The sequence below is a fragment of the Nycticebus coucang genome, chromosome 2 (assembly GCF_027406575.1).
Source record: "Nycticebus coucang isolate mNycCou1 chromosome 2, mNycCou1.pri, whole genome shotgun sequence".
Taxonomy (NCBI): domain Eukaryota; kingdom Metazoa; phylum Chordata; class Mammalia; order Primates; family Lorisidae; genus Nycticebus; species Nycticebus coucang.
In genome coordinates, this window is record NC_069781.1 from 135,145,290 (window position 1) to 135,171,203 (window position 25,914).

Genomic DNA, 25,914 nt, shown 5'->3' on the forward strand with positions numbered 1-25,914 from the left:
CAATGAGTAGGGCGCTGGCCCCATATACCAGAGGTGGTGGGTTCAAACCCAGCCCCGGCCAAAAAAAAAAAAAAAATTCTAAATTGGCAGGATTTTTGTCAGCTGGTTTTTAGCTTTATGGTGGGTTGAGGTGTGGTTTTACTTCCGTCTGTTCTAGTTCAGGCTGCTGAGTTTGTGACTCTATTGATGTCTCAAAAAAGGTTTGTTGTTTTGTTCTGTTTTTGAGACAGAGTCTCACTTTGGGTCACCCTGTCACCCTGACAGCGCCGTGGCGTCATAGCTCACAGCAACCTCAAACTCTTGGGCTCAAGTGATCCTGTTGCCTCAGCTCTCAAGTAGCAGGGACTATAGGCGCCCGTCACAACACCCAGCTATTTCTTAGTGATGGGGTCTCACTCTGGTTCAGGCTAGTCTAGAACTCCTGAGCTCAAGTGATGCACCTGCCTCAGCCTCCCAGAGTGCTGGGATTACAGGCGTGAGCCACCGTGCCTGGTCTGAATCTGCACATTAACGTCTTATATCAGATTGCTAATGTCCATGTCAACTATTTTTTTCAACTATTGACCCTGTTCTATTTTTTTCTTTCTTTCTTTCTGGGACTCAAATATACTCTGCTAGAACTTTTGATCATGTCCTACATCCCTTTTATATTGTCCTGTTCTCTTTTTCTCCCACATTTTTTAATCTCCTAATCTTGGACTTCTAGGCCTCCAGAACTGTGAGAAGATACATTTCTATTGCTTTAAGCCACCAGTTGATGGTAATTTATTACAACAGTCCAGTGAAACTAATACAACCACCACGCGGGCATACTGAAATTGAAAAATTAAATAACTAGGTAGGGGGAGCCAAGTTTGTCAGTGTTGGAATGAGGACGTATAGACAAGGAGAAAGGCTGGAGTGGTCCCCATGATAACGACGCAGAGCTGGAGACAGTATGACGTCTCGTCAGCTCTCAGTGGCTGCACACAGAAGTGTTTACAGATGTGTGCATACACACAGTGAGTGCACACGCAGACCCCCTTGCTACGTGAGCTCCCCTAGAGCACATCTCGGGCCCAGATCTTTGTTTCTAATACCATTCTCTAGTAAATGTCCCCAGGACACTTAGAGAAATGACTGGTTCTGTGGCTAGGGTGTAGGTTACAGAATATGAGTTTGGAGTATCTTGCAGAGCCAGAGGGTATGGGGGTGCTAAAAAAATTTGGGGGACGTCAAAGGTACACAAGAACCACCAAAGGAGCTCCTCATGACGAAGACTGGGACAATCTGAGGTGCCAAATGCAGTAGTGTTAGCTTGTAAGCCAAGGTATAAAATAAATATCCCTGAGTCCTTACTAATGTAACTCCCCATTCCTTAGGTGTGGGACTCACATAATGACTTTCTTCCAAAGAGTAGAGTATGGAGAAGCAGAAAAAAAAAGAGTCAGTTCACAGTGGAGAAACCTGACAACACCTCCTCAGCCAGGGGATCAATGTTAATATCAACAGTAATCAAAAAACGAAACAGTAATAAGTCATGTTGATGGTGCATATTTTTGATATGATGAGAATGGCACCTTACCTTTGTGGCTTTCCCCCCCAAATCAATGAGCCTACTCTAATCGTGAGAAAATATCAGACAAAGTAACTGATCAGTAATCCTCAAAACTGTCAAATGAGCGAAGTCTGAGAAACTGTCCCAGGCAAGAGGAGCCGACAGAGACATAATGACTAAACTAATACTTGAACGAAATACTAGATGGGATCTTGGAATAGAAAAAAAAACACTGGGTAAGGGCAGCGCCTGTGGCTCAGTGAGTAGGGTGCCGGCCCCATATGCCGAGGGTGGCGGGTTCAAATCCAGCCCTGGCCAAACTGCAACAAAAAAATAGCCGGGCGTTGTGGCGGGCGCCTGTAGTCCCAGCTGCTCGGGAGGCTGAGGCAAGAGAATCGCGTAAGCCCAAGAGTTAGAGGTTGCTGTGAGCCATGTGATGCCACGGCACTCTACCCAAGGGCAGTACAGTGAGACTCTGTCTCTACAAAAAAAAAAAAAAAAAAAACACTGGGTAAAAACCAAGGAAATGTGAATAAAGTGCAGACTTCAGCTAATAGTAATGAATCAACAATAGTTCCTTAATTGTGATAAATGTACTGTACATACTAATGTTAATAATTTTTTTTTAGGCTGGGCTCCAGTAGCTCAATGGTTAGGATGCTGGCCAATGTAAATAGCATTAATATGCTAATGTTAATAATTTTTTTTTTTTTTTTTGCAGTTTTTGGCTGGGGCTGGGTTTGAACCTGTCACCTCCAGTATATGGGGCCAGCAAACTACTCCTTTGAGCCACAGGTGCCCCCCGTTAATAATTTTTTTTTTTAGGCTGGGAGCCCGTAGCTCCAATGCTCTGGAGCTGGTGGGCTCGAACCCAGCCCAGGCCTGCTAAATAAATAAACAAAAATAGCCAGGTGTTGTGGTAGGCACCTATAGTCCCAGCTACTAGGGAGGTTGAGAGAAGAGAATCACTTGAGCCCAAGAGTTTGAGGTTGCTGTGAGCTATGACACCACAGCACTCTACCCAGCATGAAAAAGTATTTTTCTTTTCATTTAAAAAGAAAAATAATAATAATTAAAAAAAATTTTTTTTGAGATAGAGTCTCTCTTTGTCGCTCTCAGTACAGTGCCATGGTATCACAGCTCACAGCAACCTCAAACTCTTGGGCTCAAGGGATCCTGGTAACTCAGACTCCCGAGTAGCTGGGACTATATGCATCCACCACAATGCCTGGCTATTTCTTTAGAGATGGGGTCTTGCTCTGGCTCAGGCTGGTCTCAAACTCCTGAGCTCAGGCAATCTACCCAAATAGCTTTTTGTTTAAAGAGTCTAAAGAGATTAACCATCATTTGTAACGAGTGGACCTTGTGTGAGTCCTGATTAGAAGGAATCACCTATAAAAAGGAGCATCTGTAACTCAACCTGGGACATCTGATTTATGAACTGTGTATGGATGGTACCAAGAGATTTACCTTTAATTATGATTGACGTGATAATTGTAGTTATTTGTTTCATAGAGACACAAACTGAATAAGGTAAAATGACACGTTGTGAATTACTTTAAAAAGTTTAACATCGGGGCAGCGCCTGTGGCTCAAAGGTCCCATATGCTGGAGGTGGCGGGTTCAAACCCAGCCCCGGCCAAAAGCAGCAAAAAATAAATAAATAAATAAGTAAATAAACAAAATAAAAAGTTTAACGAAAGGGGAAAAAAGATGTCTGAAGCAAGGGTAGTGAGATCTTCAGCTGTTGAGCCTGGGGGATGGGAGTTCACAAAATGATTTTTATGGCTTCTCATATGTTTTAACATTTTCATAATAACAATCATGACTTTTTTTTTTTTTTTGGTTTTTGGCCAGGGCTGGATTTGAACCCACCACCTCTGGCATATGGGACCGGCGCCCTACCCCTTGAGCCACAGGCGCTGCCCCAATCATGACTTTTTTCATACCACCCTTTCGATAACTCCCTATTCTACATATGATCATGAATATTTTCATTTATGGAACTTCTATCCAAGTATAAATATCTACACTTCTGATGTTGTATCCCAATATTTAGTATCCCTTAATCCAAGAAGTACTTCTAAGGCAAGAAACACTTGTGAGATTTAATAAGTTAGATTTTTGAAAAATGCCTAATTGACAAGGTACCAGCGTCTGTTCCTGTTTCTATCGTTTAACTATGATTTAAGTGATCTTGTACCATATACAGAATTCTGTGAGTGTTGCTATAAAATTTACAATTCTTTAAGAGTACACCTAATGTTTTGTTTGGCAGTAATAAAAAGAATGAAATAAAAAGTCTTAATTTTCTGAACTGAAAGTAGATACAATAGTTTTAAGAAATGCAAAGCAGCCTCGGTCCTCTGCCCGGGCCTGCGGAGCCTGTTCGCGACGACTGACCAGTCCGCGAATTCTCCGCTCCGATCCGGTCCGACCTTCCCCTATCCCAGCTTTCTATTGTTTGAAAACTCTAAGAATAATGTCCCTGCATCAGTTTTTACTAGAGCCAATCACCTGTCATGCCTGGAACAGGGATCGTACCCAAATTGCCCTTAGCCCAATAATCACGAAGTGCACATCTATAAGAAAAACCGGAGCCAGTGGATAAAAGCTCATGAACTCAAGGAGCACAACGGACACATCACAGGTATTGACTGGGCTCCCAAAAGCGACCGCATCGTCACTTGTGGGGCAGACCGCAATGCCTATGTCTGGAGTCAGAAAGATGGTGTCTGGAAGCCAACCCTGGTGATCCTGAGAATTAATCGCGCAGCCACTTTTGTGAAGTGGTCCCCCTTAGAGAACAAATTTGCTGTGGGAAGTGGAGCACGACTCATTTCTGTTTGTTACTTCGAGTCTGAAAATGGTGGGTAAGCAAACACATTAAAAAGCCGATTTGCTCTACAGTCCTTAGCTTGGATTGGCATCCAACAATGTTTTGCTGGCAGCAGGATGATGTGACTTCAAATGCAGAGTGTTTTCTGCCTATATTAAAGAAGTGGATGAAAAGCCAGCCAGTACACCCTGGGGCAGCAAGATGCCTTTTGGTCAGCTGATGTCAGAGTTTGGGGGCAATGGCACAGGTGGCTGGGTCCAGGGGGTCAGCTTCTCCGCCAGTGGGAGTCGCCTGGCCTGGGTCAGTCATGACAACACCGTGTCTGTTGCTGATGCTTCAAAAAGTGTACAGGTCTCAACTCTGAAAACAGAGTTCCTACCACTCCTGAGTGTGTCATTTGTCTCGGAGAATAGTGTTGTGGCTGCTGGTCATGACTGCTGCCCAATGCTCTTTAACTATGATGACCGTGGCTGCTTGACCTTTGTGTCCAAGTTAGACATTCCAAAACAGAGCATCCAGCGCAACATGTCTGCTATGGAACGTTTCCGCAACATGGACAAGAGGGCCACAACCGAGGACCGCAATACAGCCCTGGAGACGCTGCACCAGAATAGCATCACTCAAGTATCTATTTATGAGGTGGACACGCAAGATTGTCGCAAATTTTGCACTACTGGCATTGATGGAGCCATGACAATTTGGGATTTCAAGACCTTAGAATCTTCTATCCAGGGCCTCCGGATAATGTGAAGCTGAGTGAGCCTCTGCCATCCAGCACGACAAACAGTCGCTGACCGCAGCTCTGCCATTGGATGGAGAGGAAAGCCAGCCCCAAGGAACACTGAAAACACATATCGTGCAAATATTGTGTGGTTTTGTTTGAGTATAAAATTGGTGAAAGTATTGGTTTTTTTAAAGCAGCAGTGATTTTTTTTTTTTTTTTTTTTTGGCTATTTCATTCCATTCTGGACCAAAGCTTCTCTTTAAGTAGTTCTTATGGAGAATTGTCATACTAACTTAAAGGAAAGGGTGAGGGAGATATGTAAATTTGTCCAGTAGAAAATTAAATTAAAATACTGAAAAAAAAAAAAAAAAAAGAAATGCAAAGCAATTTGATTTGGGAAATTAAGCCTGCCCTCCTAAGTAATAGAAATGCCACAGTCAATAATAACCCATCTTAAAAAATGGTTCTTATGGTCTTTAAAACTGCTTTTGTTTTTTTACAATTATAGTTGTGCACAATATAGCTCTGTAAGACCCTGAATACCATTAGTGAAAATCTGGGCTATTCACTTTTTACTTCGACATCTCACTAGCTTTTGATTTTTTAATGTCTATCTGTGTCTGAGAATCTATGTTCGTTTCTCCCTTTAATTTGTAAATTAGGAGTGATGTGATCCAAGTAAATGTTTTGATTATAACAATTCACAAATCTTCAGGCAAATCTTTATATCTTCTTTGGTCCTCAGCCGCCCCATCTGAAAATGGTAAAGTAGACTTGCTTGTTTGAAGGCAAATAGGCTAAATAACATCTTTTGACTCTAAGGTGTGTAATTTCTAGTGACCAGATTTTACGACGAATTCACTGTTGTACCCCTTTTAATAGTGCATAGCATTCTGGCTGATGCAACAAACATTGGCTTTTATGTTATGTAAAGTTGTGATGGTGTTGATATCAGTAAGAAATGAATTTAATCCTCAGATTGTTATACATGAAAGTGAAAATGAAATGTCTGGATTAAATAGTTATGTTTCAGTTGTCTACCCCCCCCCCCCAAGCTAAACATTAAGTGACTTATGCAAACCTAACACTGTTCTTACTTTGCATGCAGCTCAGAGGGTTCCTGCGTTTTCTGGGAATTACTTCAGAAGAGTGTATGTTACCTATTTGCTATATAGTCTGATGGGGGGTATGTGGAGTGCTTCTCAAATGCTGGTCTCCACTGACATTTTCAACAGTTGATAGTAAAACAGAAAAACGAAAGACAATCCTCTAGAATTCACTGTAAAGCCAAAATGAGAGTGGAATTTCTTAAACAGGAGAATTATCTCCTTTCCTGACTGAAGAACAGACATTCCCCAGTATGTAGTAAATTTACCTTACCTGCCTTTTACTTTAAAGTCATATAATTTTTCTTTTATGAGGAATGAAAAAAGATCTATAAAATGTATGAAAAGATAAGGAAAACAAATCATCTATTATCTGACCACTCAGAAAATAAAACTGTTACAACTGTTGCATTTCTTTAATTTTTTCTATCATACTTCCCTTAGCAGAGGGCTGTGGTGTTATAGCTCACAGCAACCTCAAACTCTAGGGCTCAAGCAGTTTTCTTGGCTCAGCCTCCCATGCAGCTGGGACCACAGACGCCTGCCACAATGCCCAGCTATTTTTAGCAACGAGGTCTCACTCTGGCTCAGGCTGGTCTTGAACTCCTGAGCTCAAGCAGTCCACCCGCCTCAGCCTCCCATAGCGCTGGGATTACAGGTGTGAGCCACCATGCTTGGCCCCTATCATACTTTTTAAACAGTATTTTTCGAATGTGCTATCCCCATCAGCCTGCAATAGCTGAGGATTACCTATCCACTGAACCTAATGCAGGCACACCCCGATTCATGGCCCTGCACTTCCCTGTGCTGCACAGACTGTGTTTACAGACTGAGCTCTGCTGAGACCCTGCACCGGGCAAGTCTGTTAGTGCCGCGTTTCCAACAGCACCTGCTCACTTCAAGTATCTGTCGTACTTTGATAATTCTCACAATATTTCAAACTTCTCATTACCATCATATCTGTTACGGGGACCTGTGATCAGTGTGCTTTGATGTTACTTAATTGTTCTGTGGGGCCACAAATCGTAACCACGTAAGGTACAAACTTAGCGATGGATACACGTGTTCTGACTGCTCCACCCATCAGCCCTTCCCACCTCTCACCATCTCCCCAGGCTTCCTTATTCCTTGAGGCTCAACAATATTGAAATTAGGCCAGATAATAACCCTACATGGCCTTGAAGTGTACAAGTGAAAGACATATTTCTCACTATAAATCAAAGGCCACAAACAAGCTTAGTGAACAAGGCATGTCAAAAGCCGAGGTCTTTTGTGCTAAACAGGGCTAAGTGGTGAATGCAAAGGGAAAGTTCTTGAAGGACATTAAAGTGCTGCCCCACTGAACACTTGGCAGAGTGCCATGGCGTCACAGCTCACAGCAGCCTCCTGCCCAAGAACTGGATTTCTTCTTTGTTCAAACTTGCACCATGTGTATTATTTACATTTAACCTTTTGTATCTTACAAGCTGTGTTTCAGTGGGTCCCCTCCAATTCTCTTGGGAATTGCTGGGTATGTGTAAATAAACAAAGCAGCAGGCAAACTCCGAGAGGACAGGGGGGACAGGGGCCTTTCTGCTTCATTCAGCTACACAACCTCAGCTCTTTGTATAGGGAGGGCAAAGTGATATTGAAAATACTTCACCCCCAGGGAAATACAGATAAAGACACCAAACAGAATTGTGGTGGGCAGGGTGGTGCCTGTGGCTCAGGGAGTAGGGTGCCGACCCCATACGCCAAGGGTGGCGGGTTCAAATCCAGCCCCGGCCAAACTGCAACAAAAAAATAGCCGGGCGTTGTGGCGGGTGCCTGTAGTCTCAGCTGCTCGGGAGGCTGAGGCAAGAGAATCGTGTAGGCCCAAGAGTTAGAGGTTGCTGTGAGCCGTGTGATGTCATGGCACTCTACCCAAGGGTGTACAGTGAGACTCTGTCTCTACAAAAAAAAAAAAGAACTGTGGTGGGCAGAGGTGTCTGCGGGATCCCAGGGAAGGGTCCTTCTGGAGGGGGATGTTGCTTAGGGATACAGAGCAGCAACTGTTTACCAACCAGCGTGGAAGCGCATAAATGTTTCTACAACCTCAGTCTATTGAACAAATAATACTTCCTGTGGCCCTTAAGAGTTTTCGTGACACATGTTGCTGTCTGGGTAAGTTCTCCCCTTGAGGTTTCAGACAGGGAAAGGCACAGACGCAGGTGTGCGGGGAGCAGCAGTCATTCTGTCCACACGTGAGCGGTAAAGAGACTGTGTGGGGCAGCTTTTAAATTCACGCTGGTAAAAAGCAAAGACATAACAAGAAACCTGGGCAAACCTCAGAAGAGAAAATGAAAACCAAAACTCAATCTTGTCAGAAAATTGTTAAGTAGCAAGATACTAATCCATGTAAGAGAAAAATGACATTTTGTCAAAAGTCTTTATCGAGCCAATGGAAAGCTATGGAGCTCACCCAGACAGAAACACACAGCTATATCAGTGAAAACGAACTTAAAGTTTCCTTGTGCTAATTAGAGAGAAGAAAGTCAATTTTCTGATGGTAAATTTACCATTTTAATAGAAGTGATGGCATTAAAACAGTGGCAGTGAACCATAAAGCTGAAGAAGAATTGTGAGCATTTTCAGAAGATACATTTCTGAATGGTGCCTACCCCCAAACAGAAAAAGCTGTATTTACCGGTTTTTGTGTATGCAAAGTTTATCAGCTTTCCACCTGACACAGCACCAATCACTTGCCCTCTGTCTGCATGAGCGAGTGCTGCTAGTCTACACTTCTGACAATTTTAAAATCTAATCATTCTAGGCTTCTATAAGCCTCACACTGCTACTTCTGCTCAGAACACTTAATGTGTTGATGCTGTAGCACTTTTAAAACATGTCCACAGAGTCCTTCCTCCTCCTTTCATTAGGAATCAGGATCTAAGTCCTCTCCTCTCACACCCGGCCTGCCCTTAAAGGCTTGTTTTACGACCAACAGACGTGCTACTTCTGAGGCCAGATCAGAGAAGGCCGTGCAGTCCTGCCTGGTTCTCCTGGGACACTTACTATGGGGGACGCCAACTGCCAAGTCAGAAGCCCAGCTATCCTTAGAGGGACCCCTTAGCTTGAGAAGATGTCTCACACAGGCGCTCCTGTAGAAGCCCCAGCTGAGTTCTCTGCTGCAGGCCAGCACCAAAGGCCAGCCTCTGAGACTCCCAGCCCAGTCAAGCCTCCAGTAGCCCCAACATCTCACTGTAACCACAGGAGAAACCCCAAGAAAACTGCCCAGGAGAGCCCTCTCCAAATCCCTCACCCAGAAAATCTTGAGCAAAATGAAATTGTTAAACACCACGAAGTTTAGGACAATGGACTACATGGCAATAGTAACTAGAACGACGACGAACAGAATGTTTTATGACAAGCTCCCTCACTTTTTGCACTTTTGGAAGGCAATTTCAGGTGCAAATTCTATTAGGCAGAATAGACTAGGTTATAGTGTGGTAAAATAATGAAACCTGAAATCTTAGCAGTCTCATTCAACAAAAATATATTCCTGAAGCAAGATGTTCTTCCTATGCAAGGATAGGCAAGGAACCTTGCTCCCTCTGCGGAGTCCTGGAACTAAGACCCTTCCATCTTAGGACATCACCACTCACAGACGGCCACATCAGAGGAGGAAAGAACACTTCTCAAATGTTTCCATCTCACAGCATACCTACATTCAAAAGGAGTATCATGCTGTCCTAGTAACACTCCCCTTTAAAAATCACCACACATGGCCTGTTCATGGCCTCCAGTACCTTACTCTGTTTCTTCCTTTTAATTACAGCAAGTCTCAAATTTTAGCAGGGCTCATAGATGCCGAGTCACAGACTACACCCGCAGCCTTGCTTGCAGAGAAGCGTGCCACGTGATAAGCTCAGGACAACAGGATACGAATAGAAGTGGCACATACGATGTCTACATCGGGGTGGGGAAGATTTTCATGCTGGAAGGCTGCGTTAATTTAGCTATAATCAAATGAAGCTATGTCCAAAAGACTTCAATTAAATATACTTAAAAGTGTACATTATTTTGTTTAAAAATCTAACTATATGTACTTTATTTCTTGTTTTAAAAATTCAGATTAATACGAGGGTACAAATGATTAAGTTACACAGTTTGTGTTTCTCAGGTAAAGTTCAAGTTGTAGTTGAGCTCCTCACTCAGGGGTACTTAATAATTTCAAGAAATGAATACTATTTATTAATTTTAAAGTTAACTACTTTTTTTTTTGAGACAGAGTCTCACTATGTCACCCCAGTAGAGTGCTGTGACGTCACAGCTCACAGCAACCTCAAACTCTTGGGCTCAAGTGATTCTTTCCTCAGCCTCCCAAGAGGCTGGGACTACAGGCACCTACCACAACACCCAGCTATTTTTTTGTTGTTGCAGTTGTCATTGTTGTTTAGCAGGCCAGGGCCGTGTTTGAACCCACTACCCTTGGTGCATGTGGCAGGAGACATAACCACTGCGCTACAAGCGAAGCGCCCAGCCTAAAGTTAACTACCTTTTAGAGACTTTGTTGCATCTGCTTTTTGTTGGAAAGCATTTAAATATTTGCTTATAGCATGGATGTCTGCAGTTTCAGCCGATCCTCTAGATGCGTACGAGTCATTTGTGACCTTACGGGTGTCTTGATTTGAGTTAGGTGGGAGGATGTAAACTCATAGCAGTAAGCGGTTGAAAAGTAAGAAAGCATTTCTTGGGCACGAGTATCCTGCATTTTCCAGTACTTTCACTGGATCTTCCTTTGCATCAAATAATGACTTTAAAATGTCATCTACTGATAGCTCAATCATTTCCACCAGTGGGAGTTCTCTAGGTGCCTCGGTGGTGCCAACTTGGGGAGGCAGAATCGCTGACGTGAGTGTGACGTCACAATTCTCAGTCAGTGAGGCTTTCACTGCATTCTCCAGGAAGGTCTACAACAGCTGCAGATTCTTCAAAGGCCTCACATGTCTCGTCTTGCTCATCAGTGGCCGCTGCTAACTCAGGAAAATGTTTGTCCGAAATTCCCTCTTGACGAAGTATTTTGAAAGTAGACAGCTTTTTAGGAAATGTTTGGATTTTTTTTTGCTGTGTGTGCATGTGTGAATATAGACTTAGTTTTACCTTGCAAAGAAATAACTGAAATGGTTTTGACATACCACACAGGAATGCTGCATTCCTATAAAAATCTTCTTTCAATAGTTCACACCGTAGATTCTGTTCTTCATAAAATTTAACTAGTTGTTTGCACAGAAATAAAATTCTAACTGACGCCTGTCCCTGTGACAGCCCTCACTTTTTGCACTTTTGGAAGGCAATTTCAGGTGCAAATTCTATTAGCCAGAACAGACTGAAAACCTGAAATCTTAGCAGTCTCATTCAACAAAAACGTATTCCTGAAGCAAGGTGTATTTCCTACGCAAGGATAGGCAAGGAATCTTGCTCCACACTTTAGAATGGCAGGACAAATCCACACCGAGTACCTCATCTTTCCACTATAGCGGGTTGTGAAACAGACAATGTGGTGCTGCATTTGCAGGGATAGTTAACAACACTTATAACTTGCTGAAAAGTGTCACTTAAAATAGTAGCTTTAGCACAGATTTTGTTGATGCAAGATACAATGAAAAGAAACAAGAGTATCTGGATCTGTTAATACTTTTTCTACTGTGAATAAACCTCTCATGTTTTCCTGTCATGGAAGGTACACTAAACAGTGTTTAGTAATATTTGTATGTCCACTCACTGAATTTACCAAATTCAGTTCAGCTTCACAACATTTATTTTGTTTTTTTTTTGTAGAGACAGAGTCTCACTTTATGGCCCTCGGTAGAGTGCCGTGGCCTCACACAGCTCACAGCAACCTCCAACTCCTGGGCTTAAGCCATTCTCTTGCCTCAGCCTCCTGAGTAGCTGGGACTACAGGTGCCCACCACAACGCCCGGCTATTTCTTGGTTGCAGTTCAGCCGGGGCCGGGTTTGAACCCGCCACCCTTGGTATATGGGGCCGGCGCCTTACCGACTGAGCCACAGGCACTGACAACATTTATTTTGTAAATTGTTGAAGATATCTATTCCCTATGTTCTGTTCACTTGAGTTCCCAAAGTGATTAACAATTCACAGCAAAGAAAAATCTCCTGTTACAACCCAAATGAAGTATAAAAACCCGCACCGTATCAAAATCAGTTGATTCATCCAAAGCAATTGAATATATATTTTCCTTTTGAAAATATAGGATGAAGGGGCGGCGCCTGTGGCTCAGTGAGTAGGGCGCCGGCCCCATATGCCGAGGGTGGCGGGTTCAAACCCAGCCCCGGCCAAACTGCAACAAAAAAATAGCTGGGCGTTGTGGCGGGCGCCTGTAGTCCCAGCTGCTCGGGAGGCTGAGGCAAGAGAATCGCGTAAGCCCAAGAGTTGGAGGTTGCTGTGAGCTGTGTGACGCCACGGCACTCTACCCGAGGGCGGTACGGTGAGACTCTGTCTCTACAAAAAAAAAAAAAAAAAGAAAATATAGGATGAAATTCTGTTAAATTGAAGGCTAATTCATACCGCCAATCAGTTAGGGTTCTCCTTGAATGAGGCAAATGTTTGTACTTTGAGAAGTTATTGGGGTCTAAGCACCCTACAACTTCAGCAGTGCACTCCTTCATAATTTTACATCAGTGAATACTTTCCCTTCTTCCCAAAGTATACAAGCTACTTTATAAGTTGCTTCAGGGACATTATTTCCAGGTATTATTGCTGCTTGAACAAACTGTCTTTGTGTTTGCTTTTCCTCTTTTAATTTCTGCAGTACAATTTTTCATGCCTCTCCCTCTAATTTAAAATATTTCTGGTTCTAGGGTGGCGCCTGTGGCTCATTGAGTAGGGCGCCGGCCCCATATGCCGAGGGTGGCGGGTACAAACCCAGCCCCGGCTGAACTGCAACCAAAAAATAGCCGGGCGTTGTGGCAGGTGCCTGTAATCCCGGCTGCTCCAAAGGCTGAGGCAGGAGAATCGCGGAAGCCCAAGAGCTAGAGGTTGCCGTGAGTCCTGTGACATCATGGCACTATGCTGAAGGCGGTAAAGTGAGACTCTGTCTCTACAAAAAAAAAAAAAAAATTTCTGGTTCTTGTGAGTGTTATAATGCTTATGATGAGCATGGATTTTTCTTTATGTCGATACTGCAGTATCACAAAGCAAGCAAATCATTTTCTCTTTAGCAGAAACAATATAATACTGTAATTCCCAGTCTTCATTAAAAATTCTGTTCTCTTCCTTCAGCATTCCCTGGTCGTCTTTGACATGATGGGCTGTTAAGCAGAGTTAAAAATATTGTTGGCTGTGCACCTATTCACAAATTCCACTTTAAACAGAAACACAGCACACCATTGTCAAAAGCTGACAACAGACTGAATCCACGGCCATGAATTCTCACCAACCACTATTGCCTTGAGCAGTAGTGGGAGAAGTTGGAACTACATCCTGAGGGTTGCAGCCACCGATTTAGCCCTTTTTGCTTACTAATATTCTAATTGTGCTGGGCAACTTGGGAGGATTATTTTGTTGAAACTTATTTTACTCTTTAGTATTTTAAATATGTTCATTTTAAAAATAAAATGAAAATATGATGAACAAAATGATGAACAGATGAACAAAAATATATTAGTAAAAGTAAAAGGATTTGTTCTCCAAAATTTGGATTCTGTCAAAAGGCCACACTTAGGCCCCCAGAAGACTACATGTGGCATCAGGCCACAGGTCCTTGGCTGCTGGTCTAGATCACCTCCTTACAGGTGCTTGCCCCATGTCCTCTCCCCACCGTCCCCTTCCCCTGGGCATCAATGGTGACGCCCAGAGCAACCCTTTAAGCCATGTATTATGGATGGCAGGGTTGCCCCATCGGCAGGGGACACTTCACTTTTAGACTGAGAATAGAAAACCAAATTCTATTAACCCACTTAACTTTTTGGGAGGGCAGGTAATGACAACTGAGGATGTCATACTAAAATACAAAGTAACTAACCTCTTTCCACACTTTTGCCTATTACCTAACTTCATTTTATACTCACATACATTTTCTTTTTTGGCCGGGGCTAGGTTTGAACCCACCACCTCCGGCATATGGGACCAGCGCCCTACTCCTTGAGCCACAGGCGCCGCCCTCACATACATTTTCATTTTCCACTTTTAATCTCTACTTTTGAATTTGCCATTATTATATTATGGGACTTCCACTATTTTTTATTTAACTGGACTTCTAGCTCAAATAGCTGGCTCCCTTTGAAGGTAAGGATTCTCTTGATGTAGAACAGACAGTGCAGAGTGGGATAGAAATCAGTTGATTCAAAGGTCCATCTTCTTATTTGGAGGGTGGGAGAATATTAGAAAAACCCTCAGCTCCACTGATAAAGACCTGCAGCCAAAAAGAAACCTCCTAAAAACAGAAAAAAGGCTAATGGTAGGCCTTGCTAATTTCTGATAGCTTTCACCTAAACTTTTAGACTCATTTAATATATTCAAGGCAACTAGTGTCATGGATAGGAAAAAGTAGACTCCGGAATCAGAACAAACCTGGGTTTCGATCCCAGCCCTGCCGCCTACTACTGTACTAACATGAGTGTGGGTAAGTTAACTGCTCTGTCTTGATTTCCTCATCTGTGAAATGGGATTAACGGAACCCTCAGAGACAGTTACGGGAATTAAAGGAAGTAACATGTGTCGAGCGTTTTGTACGTGTATACCTACTGCTGGAGGACTCTGTATGAGTTGTTGCAATGACTCTATGACTTTCCATAGGCTGTTTTCTTCTGTCTGGAGTATCTTTTTCCTCCTATTCACCTGGGGAATTCCTGCACATTCACTGTAACCCATGCTCTGTGAGGTCTTCCCAGCAACTTGGCTTACCAGAAGCGATCAGTCTCTCTCTCACTTGTGCCACTGAGAAGACACACACATCAGTTCTGCTTATTACAGTGGACGGTACTGTTTAAATACCTGCCCCTCCTTCTCACTGCGGACAGCGCCCCTGTCTTATTCATCACTGAATTCAAAGTGGTTAGTAGAGTACACATTGTAGGTTCTACGTTTACAGTAAGAAACTGAGCAGGTTCCTGAATTCAGTCTAGAATCAAACCAGCTCTTTTGCATTAGGAATTTGGCCTAACAACGATATAATTCCTACTATCAAAAGAACGGTCTTACCAAATTAATTTAAACCGAAGCATAATTGTCATTGCTGATATTCTAAAAGTCAGTTGTCTGAACATGAACGTCTATGGATAAATGCTCTCTCAAGAGAATGTTCTTGCCTAACATTTCTCCATGTTTTGGGGGAAACATGGAGATGCTAGCAGATGGAACACAGAAGATCTTAAAAACCACTGTCAGTAACTGAAAATGCCTTGCTTTTGTGATAAGGAACAAGTTATTAGTATTTTAAGGAAAAAAAATAATTATAAGAATACTTTGCATACATCTGGAAACTCTTACTTTATAGTCTTTCCATCTGTTTGTCCTAATTGCCGTGTGATAGTGAAGGCAGCTGTACTCGAGTCCATTGCATGGGCAGTCACATATAATCAATAAATCCTAGAACAAAGCTCAGTCTAACTTATGTTTATTAACTTCGGTGGCCTTTATAGTGCCGTTATATCCAGACTTCAATAAAATACATCAACATTATTTTTTACAGCTTTCTACAGGAAAAGATGATATATCTTTTGGATAACTTTTAGTAGGACTAATTTATCATCCCCCTTATAATAAAACTTTTTTTTTGTTTATTGTTGGGGAATCATTGAGGGCACAATGAGCCAGGTTATACTGCTTGTGTTTGCTGGGTGAAGTCCCTCTATTAATAGTGTCCCACCTCCAAGAGGTGTGTCACAAATTGTGACTCCCTCACTCCTTACCTCTCTATCCTCCCTTATTCTCCCTCCCCCTACCATGGACTAGCATCAATTGTCCTCATATCAGAATTGAGAACACTGGATTCTTGCTTCTCCATTCTTGTGATGCTTTACTAAGAAGAAGGTATTCCAACTCCATCCAAATTTATATGAAAGATGTAAAGTCACCATCCTTTTTAGCAGCTGTATAGCATTCCACGGTGTACATATACCATGGCTTGTTAATCATTTCTGGATTGGTGGGCATTTAGGTTGTTTCCACATTTTGGCAATTGTAAATTGAGCTGCAATAAACAGTCTAGTGTAAAACGATAAAATGATTTTTCTTCTAAATAGAGGCCCAGTAATGGGATTGCAGGATCAAATGGAAGATGTAATTTGAGTTCTTTCAGGAGTCTCCATACTTCCTTCCAAAAGGTTTACATTAGTTTGCAGTCCCACCAACAGTGTAAATGTGTTCCCTTCTTGCCACATCCATGCCAGCATCTGCAGCTTTGGCACTTTGTGATGTGGGCTATTCTCACTGGGGTTAGGTGATATCTTGGGGTGGTTTTGATGCACATTTCTCTGATACTGAGCATTTTTTTCGTATGCTTGTTAGCCATTTGCCTGTCTTCTTTAGAGAAGGTTCTATTCATCTCTCTTGCTCCTTGATATAGAGGATTGCTGGCTTTTTTGTCGTTGTTGCTTTGAGTTCTCTGTAGTTTCTAGTTATCAAGCTACTGTCCAATTCATATTATGCAAATACCTTTTCCCATTCTGATGGTTATCTATTTGCTTTGGTGGTTGTCTCCTTAGCTAAGTCCCATTTGTTTATTTTTATTGTTACTGCAATTGCCACTGGAGTCTTCTTCATAAAGTCTTTCCCCAGGCTGACAGCTTAAAGTATTTTCCCCGCACTTTCTTCAAAGATTTTTATTGATTCATGCCTTAGATTTAGATCTTATATCCATCTTGAATCAATTTTGGTGAGTGAAGAAAGGAGTGGGTCCAGTTCCAGGCTTTTACATGTGGTTATCCAGTTCTCCCAGCACCCCATTTATTTATTTATTTTTTATTTTTTAGAGACAGAGTCTCACTTTATCACCCTCAGTAGAGTGCTGTGGCATCACACAGCTCACAGCAACCTCCAACTCTCGGGCTTAGGAGAGTCTCTTGCCTCAGCCTCCTGAGTAGCTGGGACTACAGGCACCCGCCACAACACCTGGCTATTTTTTTGTTGCAGTTTGGCCGGGGCTGGGCTCGAACCCGCCACCCTTGTTATATAGGGCTGGTGCCCTACCCACTGAGCCACAGGTGCTGCCCACCAGCACCATTTATTGAATAGGGATTCTTTTCCTCTAGTAAATGTTCTTGCTTGCTTTATGAAAGACCAGGTGGCTATAAGATTTTAGTTTCATCTCATGGTTTTCTATTCGATTCCAGATGTCTATGTCTCTATTTTTGTGCCAATACCATGCTGTTTTGATCACTATGGCCTTGTAGTATAGCCTAAAGTCTAGTAGGCTAATGCCCCCAGCCTTGTTTTTATTACTAAGAATTGCTTTAGCTATAATGAGGTTTTTTCTGGTTCCATGCAAATCGAAGAATTATTATTTCCAAATCTTCAAAGTATGATGTTGGTATTTTAATGGGGATTGCATTGAATCTGTAGATTGCTTTGGGAAGTACAGTTTTTTTTTTTTTTTGAGACAGAGTCTCACTATGTCACCCTAAGTACAGTGCTGTTGAGTCACAGCTCACAGCAACCTCAATCTCTAGGGTTCAAGTGATTCTCTTGCCTTAGCCTCCCAAGTAGCTGCGACTGCAGGCCCCTACCTCAATACTCAGCTAGTTTTGGTTGCAGTTGTCATTGTTTAGCAGGCCCAGGCAGGGCTTGAACCCACCATCCTCAGTGTATGTGGCTGTTGCCCTTACTCACTGAGCTACAGGCGCTGAGCTGGGAAGTATAGACATTTTAACAATGCTGATTGTTTCCAGCCACGAGCATGGTATGTTCTTCCATTTGTTAATATCTTTTGCTATTTCTTTTCTTAGGGTTTAGTAGTTTCCTTTATAGAAGTCCTTCACTTCTTTTGTTAAGTATATTTGTAGGTATTTCATTTTCTTTGAAGCTACTGAGAAGGGAATTGTGTCCTTGATTAGCTTCTCATCGTGGCTGTTATTGGAATATACGAAAGCTACTGATTTGTGGACTTTGATTTTATACCCTGAGACATTACTGGTTTTTTTTTTTTTTTAAATCATTTCCAAGAGTCTTGTGGATGAGTCTTTGGGGTTCTCTAAGATCATATCGTCGGCAAGGAAGGAGAATTTAACTTCCTCTGCCCCCCCATTTGGATGGACTTTATTTCCTTCTCTTGCCTGATTGTGTTGGCTAGAATATCCAGCACTATGTTGAATGGTAGTGGTGATAGTGGACAACCCTGTCCCAGTTCAGAGTGGAAAAGTTTTCAATTTTACTACATTCAGTATGATATTAGCTGTGGGTTTGTCATATTTGGCTTCAATCAGTTTAAGAAATGTGCTGCCAATGCCCATATTCTTCAGAGTTCTAATTAGAAAAGGATGTTGAATTTTACTGAATGCTTTTTCTCCATCTATTGAGAGGATCATATGGTCTTTGTTTTTGTTTCTGTTGATATGGTGAATTACATTTATGGACTTGCATATGTCCAACCACCCTTGCATCCCTGGGATGAAATCTATCTACTTGATCATGATGTATGACTTTTTTTTTATTATTTATTTATTTTTTATTGAATCATAACTGTATACATTGATATGATCATGGGGGCATCATACACTCGCTTCATAGACCATTTGACACATTTTTATCACAATGGTTAACATAGCCTTTCCAGCATTATCTCAGTTACTGTGCCAGAACATTTACATTCTACATTTACCAAGTTTCGCAAATACCCCTGTAAGATACACCACAGGTATGATCCCACCGATCCCCCTCCCTCAACCCACCACCCCCCACCCCCTTTCCCACTTCCCCCTATTGTTAGGTTGTAACTGGGTTATAGCTTTCATGTGAGAGCCCCAAATTAGTTTCATAGTAGGGCTGAGAACATTGGGTACTTTTGATGTATGACTTTTTTTAATGATAAGCTTTAACCTATTGGCTAGAATTTTATTGAGAATTTTTGCATCTATATTCATTAGTGAAATTGGTCTGAAGTTCTCATTTTTAGGTGGATCATTTCCTGGTTTTGGTATCAGGGTGATGTTTGCCTCATAGAACATGTTGGGGGAAGATTCCCTGCTTCTCAATTTTTTAGAATAATTTCTGTAGTATGGGTATAAGCTCTTCTTGGAAGGTTTGATAGAATTCTGGTGTGAAGCCATCCAGACCAGGGCCTTTTTTTGTTGGGAGATTTTTTTTTTTTATTATTTCTTCAATCTTTCAATGCTTGAACTTGGTCTGTTCAGGAGATCTATTTCTTCCTAAGAAGAAAGTCTAGGGAGAGGGTGTGATTCCAAATATTGATCCATTTCTTCTACATTATCAAATTTCTGGGCATAGAGTTTCTGGTATTATTCAGAGATAATCTCTTGTATCTCTGTGGTATCTGTTTCTCCCCCTCATTTATCATTTCTAATTGTTTAGTTTTCTGTTTCTAGTTAGTCTGGCCAAAAATTTATCTATTTAATTTACTATTTTAAAAAACAACTTTTTGTTTTGTTAATTTTCTCAATGATTTTTTTTGTTTTTAAATTTCATTAATCACCAATTTAATTTCAGCTATTTCTTTTCTTTTTTTTTTTTTTTTTGCTTTTAGAACATTTTCTTGATTTTATAGAACAAAATCCAATGATTAGCAACATCACTAAAAATTTACCCCATTTCTTCTCATTAGTCACTGACACCTGATGCATACAAACAGTCCAGCGCCCACCTTCTAAGATGATACCAGGCTTCAGTGGTAGGAAGCACAGAGGACTGGTGGCCGGCCCCTGTGCTCGCTTGTGACAATGCCAGGGGTTTTCCTGGCACAACTGGATGCCTGGAGCCACGAACTCGGGTCTGCTCCTAGGGGGCCGAGGGGTTCTTCCTTCCGCCCATCTTTATGTGCCTTCACTCAGTGAACCCACCTGGGTGGAGGACATCCTGACTTTTTAAACCTAAGGGTTGGGCCTGAGCAATGATGACTTTGCACCGCGTGCCCTCTAGGTGCTGAATGTGTATTCCTGTGGCATTCACGTTGACATCCCTGTGGATTCAGCCACATGTTTCTAAGCTGGAGGAAGCAATGGCAATTTTGGCTTTTTCGGTTATGTCTTCGGATAATCAAAAGCTTTTGTAAAACAGCTGAGTGTCAATATGAGTTCTATGGCTTCAATCTCCTTTAAAAATAAAATTCTTAAGGGTCCAAAACAAAGGAGAGGGGGGCAAATTAAAAAAAGAATAAAATCAAAAGGAAAAGAAAAGAAAGAAAACCAAACCAAAACAAAACAAAAAGGAATAAAAAGAAAAACATTGCTGATATTGCCACAAATCATTAGAAATCTCCTGACATGCTGAAACCAAATGGCCGTAAGTTCAAAACAAATCAGTGACTTGTTTTTAATTTTTTGTGGTTTCCTTTTGCTCTTTCTGCCCCTTTGCCGTCCGATTGGTGATGTTATTCAAACAGGACCGGATCCCTGCTAAGTGCAGGAGTGACCCGGCTGCTTCTTTCATTTCCTCGTCATCACTCTCGGGGGGCTTTTCGGTGCGTCTCTTTTTGAGGGGCAGGGTGTCGCTGGGGACCTTCCTGGCCTTGGCGAAGTGCTGGCGCTTCTTGTGCTGGGATGCATAGCCACTGTCCCCCAGAGCATCCTTGGGCTCCTTCTGGCTGCGTTTCCTGTCGTCCTCTTCCGTCTCGCTGTGGCTCTCATGGCTCTGGAAGCTGCCCTCGCTGCCTTCGCTGCCCTCCTGGCTCCCCTTTGTGGCAAACTCGTAGTGGTCATCGGCCGAGGAGGAAGAAGAGGACACAGAGTCGCTGGCGGGGGAGGTGCTCCGGGCGTTGGAGGACTTGGCACTGCTATAGTTGTGATCCTCCTTGGGGTCTCCGCTGACCACCGGGGAGCCACATGATGGCTCACTCTCAGTCCGCATGCGGCAGCTGCTGATGCCATTTCTCACAGCTGCCGTCATCCCGATGGGCGTGATGGGCAGCGGCCGGACACCAGGAAATAGGCCTCGGCTCAGAACTCGTGCCCCGTTCTGTATCACTCCTGGAGGAAAACCTGCTTGTATCTCAGGGGGAGTATTCAAAAGCATCATGGCACTGGCAGCATCAATGTCAGGATCTTGGAGAAGGGCTCCGTTTCTCTTGAAGAAGGTACTGCCCGGCCAGATGGGTGGACCTGATGTGCTTTGATATGCCTGAGGAGAGGTGGGAGATGTATTGGACACGTGTGGGTGTGGGTGATAAGGTGTCTTTTTCAAAGCCTGAATTAGATTTTGTCTATACTCTGGGTCTATGCACCACAATGACCCTTTCCCAATACTCTGACTCCTCTCTTTGTCCACTTTCTTAAAACACTTATTCAATGACAAATTATGTCTCACTGAGTTTTTCCACCCAGTAGGTGCATTTGCAAAATACGGAAAATGTCCCAAGATCCAGTTGTAGATATCCTTGACTGGCAGACGCTTGCTTGGAGAATCCTCAATGGCCATAAATATGAGGCAGCTAAAGGAGTAAGGGGGTTTGCAGTTGGGGTTCTGCCTGGCATCATAGGGCATGTCAGAGTGGGCGGGGGATGGGGGGGTGTCATCGTCCAGGTCCTGGACAGGGCTGACACTCCTGAGGACAGACTCCCCAAAGCTCTTCAGCAAGTTCTTGCTCTCGTGCAGCCAGTTCAGGTTGGTCAGCTCTTCATCTTCCACGGCCCCCTCTTCTAATTTGATGTCAGGCAAAGAAAAGTCGAGGTCATCGTCTTCCTGAAGGGCCTTGGAGAAACTGCTGCCCCGGTAACACTGACTCAGTCCACTGGAGACACTGATTCCTGAGCTTTCTGGCTTCTTACTGGGAGGCATGACTGGACCCATTTACGTGAAGGCTCCTGGCCGGAGCTGGGCGCGGGGACGCGGGGGCGCCGCTGCCCTTCAGCGGGAGCCGACAAACTTTCGCGGGCGCCCAGCGGGCATCGCCTGGTGGCCCGGCGAGGGGCGCGCGGGCGCGGCGCGGCGAGCCCGGGGCGGCGGGGGGCGGCCGCGGGCGCGGGCGGCAGGGGCGCGGGGGTCGCGGCGCGGCATGGGACCTGCGGCGTCCGCCGGGCGCGCCGCGCGTCCTCCGGCCGGCCCCGCCGCTCTCCCCGCCCCGTCCCGCCTCCCGCTCGCCTCCGCCGCGGCGCGTCGGGCCCTCAGCTATTTCTTTTCTTCTGCTGGGTTTAAGGTTAGATTGTTCTTCCTTTTCCAATTCCGTTAGTTTGTGAATGTGCTGATGCACTCACATTCTATTTTTCAAAGGTAGGCATCTAGCACAATAAATTTTACTCTCAGCTCTATCCTAGAGCTTTGGGTAACTTGTGTCTTCCTTATAGTTATGTTTGAGGAGATTAACAAATTCCTCTTTTATTTCTTCCTGAACCCAATGATCATTTAGCATAAGGTTGTTTAATTTCCAGGACTTTGTGTGGGGATAAACTTTTTTGTTGGAGTTGAGCTTCACCTTGATAGCCTTGTGGTCGGAGAAGAGACATTGTATAATTTCTATTCCTTTAATTTTGCCGAGGTTTGATTTGTAGTCTAGGTTGTGATCTATTTTGGAGTATGTGCCATGAGCTGACAAGAAAATAGTATATTCTTTTGCTTTGGGATGGTGTGTTCTGTATGTCCATTAATCTCATTTGTTCTAGGGTCATGTTTACGTCTTTTGTATCCTTGTTTAGTTTCTGTTTGCAGGATTTTTTTTTTTTTGAGACAGAGTTGCCCTCAGTAGAGTGCTGTGGCATCACAGTTCACAGCAACCTCAAACTCTTGGTCTTAAGTGATTCTCTTGCCTCAGCCTCCCAAGTAACTGGGACTACAGGTGCCTGCCAGAATGCCCAGCTATTTTTTTGTTGTAGTTGTCATTGTTGTTTGGCAGGCCTGGGTTCGAACCTGCCAGCTTCTGTGTATGTGGCCAGCACCCTAACCGCTGAGCTATGGGTGCCAAGCCAGATCTGTCTAGTTCTGTCAGAGGGGTGCTGAAGTCCCTGACTACTATGGTGTTAAGGGATATCATATTGTTCAGACCCCTCAAGGTCTGTTTCATAAATTTTGGAGCATTTAAGATGCATAAATTGGTGCATAAATGTTTAAAATTGAGATGTCTTCTTGTTGTATCATTCCTTTGACCAGTATAAAGTGTCCATCTTAGTGTTTCTTAACTAAAATTGCTTTGAATCCACTTGTATCTGAGAATAAGATTGCAACCCCTCCTTTCTTCTGATTTTCATTTGCTTGAAATACTGTTTTCCATCCTTTAACCCTGAGTATTGATTTGTCCCTCAAGGCTCGGTGTGTCTCCTGGATAAAGCATATGGATGGCTTATTTTTTTTTATCCAATCAGCCAGCCTGTGCCTCTTCAGTGGGGAATTCAATCCATTGACATTTATTGAGAGTATCGATAAGTGTGGTGGAATTCCATTTTTCTTATTATGAGCTAGTTTGTTGTGTAGTTATATCCTTTGTGCCATTGTGGAAGTTTTTTTTTTTTTTGAGAAACAGAGTCTCACTTTATCGCCCTCAGTAGAGTGCCATGGCATCACAGCTCACAGCAAGCTCCAACTCCTGGGCTTAGGTGATTCTTCTGCCTCAGCCTCCTGAGTAGCTGGGACTACAAGTGCCCAACCACAATGCCTGGCTATTTTTTGTTGCAGTTTGGCCAGGACTGGGTTCGAACCTGCCACCCTCAGTATATGGGGCTGGTACCCTACCCACTGAGCCTTAGGTGCTGCCCGGAAGCTAAGTTTTGGCCTTTGGCTTCTAGATCTTTACTTTGGAGGTGGCCCATTGTGGTGGTCAGTATTGAGAATAGGTCTAAGTATTTCCTGTAGAGCTAATCTTGCAGCGAATTTCCTCAGAGTTTGTATACCTGCAAAAAATTTGATTTCTCCATCAATTTTGACGCTAAGCTTAGCAGGATACAGGATTTTGGGCTAAAAATTATTTTGTTTAAGAATATTGACGGTGGATGGTCATGTCCTTCTGGCTTGGAAAGTGTCAGTTGAAAAATCTGTTGTCATCTTAATGGCTCTGCCCTTGTAGGTCAATTGGCACTTACTTCTCCCCGCTTGCAGAATTTTCTCCGTCATCTTGTCTTTGGATAGGTTCATTACAATGTGTCTTGGAGAGGCTCTGTTAGAGAGTTGAAATGATTCGGGGTTCAATATCCATCTGAAAGGAGTGTGTCAGGATCTTTAGTAAGACATGGGAAGTTTTCATTTATGGTAGTCTCCAGTAGGGCTTCCATACCTTTGGGACAAACTTCTTCCCCTTCAGGGATTCCTATTATCTGTATGTTTGAATGTTTCATGGAATCTCGTAGTTCTCTAAGCGTCTGCTCTGCTTTCTCTCTGTTCTTCTCTGACTCTGTAACTACCTGTGTTAACTCAAAGACTTTATTCTCTAACTCGGATGTTCTCTCTCCTCTGTGGGCTAATCTATTTTTGATACTTTCTACTGCATCTTTACATTCTCTGATTGTCTCCTTCATTTCCTTAAGCTCATCCACATATTTTCTATATTCTACATACCTCTCATCTGACTTTTGATTCTATTTTCTCCTCCAGTCCCTTTATTGTCTTAATCATCCATATTTTAAACTCCCTTTCTGTCTGATACATTAATTCTTTATAGGAGGAGTCTTCTGTAAAAGCTGCCTCATGTTCCCTTTGAGGATTTGCTCTATTTGGTTTTTCATGGTGCCTGAATTTTTCTGTTGGTTCCTCCTCTTGTGTGCTTTCTTCATGTTCACCTCTTTGTACACCTTTTTCCTTCTCAGTTCTTTCTTTGCTTCAAAGTACCTTGTCTCAGAGTTTATGTGATAAAGAGACCTCTTGGTGTAAGGCCAAAATGAGGAGAAAGGTAAAGAGTAGACAGGGAGAAACAGGGGGAAAAGAAAGAAAAGAGTAAAAAAGAATAACCATAAAAGAAAAGAAAAAAGAGAAAAAGGGAAGGAGGAATAATAGAAGAAAAAAGAAACTTAGAGAACAAGAAAGAAGGAGTCAGGAAGAGAGGCTGAGACTGATGGAAGAAACAGTATGGATCAGAATGGTGCTAAGGCCATGCTTGAAACCCAGGAGTTTTGAGGGAGCTGGACTGGGAGGGTTCCTCAAAATCAGGCCTAGCTGACAGACCACAGCTGTGTCTCCCCCAGCTCTCAGCAAAAAATAATAATAATAATAAAATTAAAAAAATAAATAATATTAAGGTAAACATAGATAAAGGAAATTAAAAATACTGTTGTATCTAATAGAGGAGAGAGAAGGAATTGGAGTAAAGAAAGAAGGGAGAAAAACAAGGAAAAGGTAGGAGATATCTTAGCTGTTGCAGAGGTGATTATTGTGGGAGAGATGAGAAAGTTAGAAGAGTCACTGTCCAAAGAAGAGAATGTACTGGAGAATAAATGAGGCTAAAATAGCATAACCAAAAAATACAGGAGCCCTTGCTCTGGATGAGAGTAAAAATAGAAGTTAAGAAATGAACCAACCATACAAATAAGCAAGAAATAAAACACATCAATACAAAATATTGAAAAGCTCTAAATAACCAAAAATAAGCAACCCCAGTAACAAATAAACAAAAGAAAAAAGAGAAAGAAAAAGAAAATACTA

At 42.8% G+C, this 25,914-nt stretch overlaps 2 protein-coding genes and 1 pseudogene across 4 annotated transcripts in view; 1 reads left to right on the forward strand and 2 right to left on the reverse strand.

Annotated features, from left to right (window-relative positions):
- MCEE (methylmalonyl-CoA epimerase) overlaps positions 1 to 25,914 on the reverse strand; it is a 37,857-nt gene that overhangs the window by 2,806 nt on the left and 9,137 nt on the right. The window lies entirely within an intron of this gene.
- LOC128579802 (actin-related protein 2/3 complex subunit 1A-like) lies at positions 2,057 to 5,341 on the forward strand (annotated as a pseudogene). The gene has a single exon (XR_008378268.1). The product of XR_008378268.1 is annotated as an actin-related protein 2/3 complex subunit 1A-like (transcript).
- On the reverse strand, positions 19,885 to 22,374 carry LOC128579801 (forkhead box protein N3-like). Its single transcript, XM_053581968.1, has one exon. The coding sequence runs from the start codon at positions 22,141 to 22,143 to the stop codon at positions 20,671 to 20,673; it is 1,473 nt and encodes a 490-aa protein (XP_053437943.1). The 5' UTR covers positions 22,144 to 22,374; the 3' UTR covers positions 19,885 to 20,670.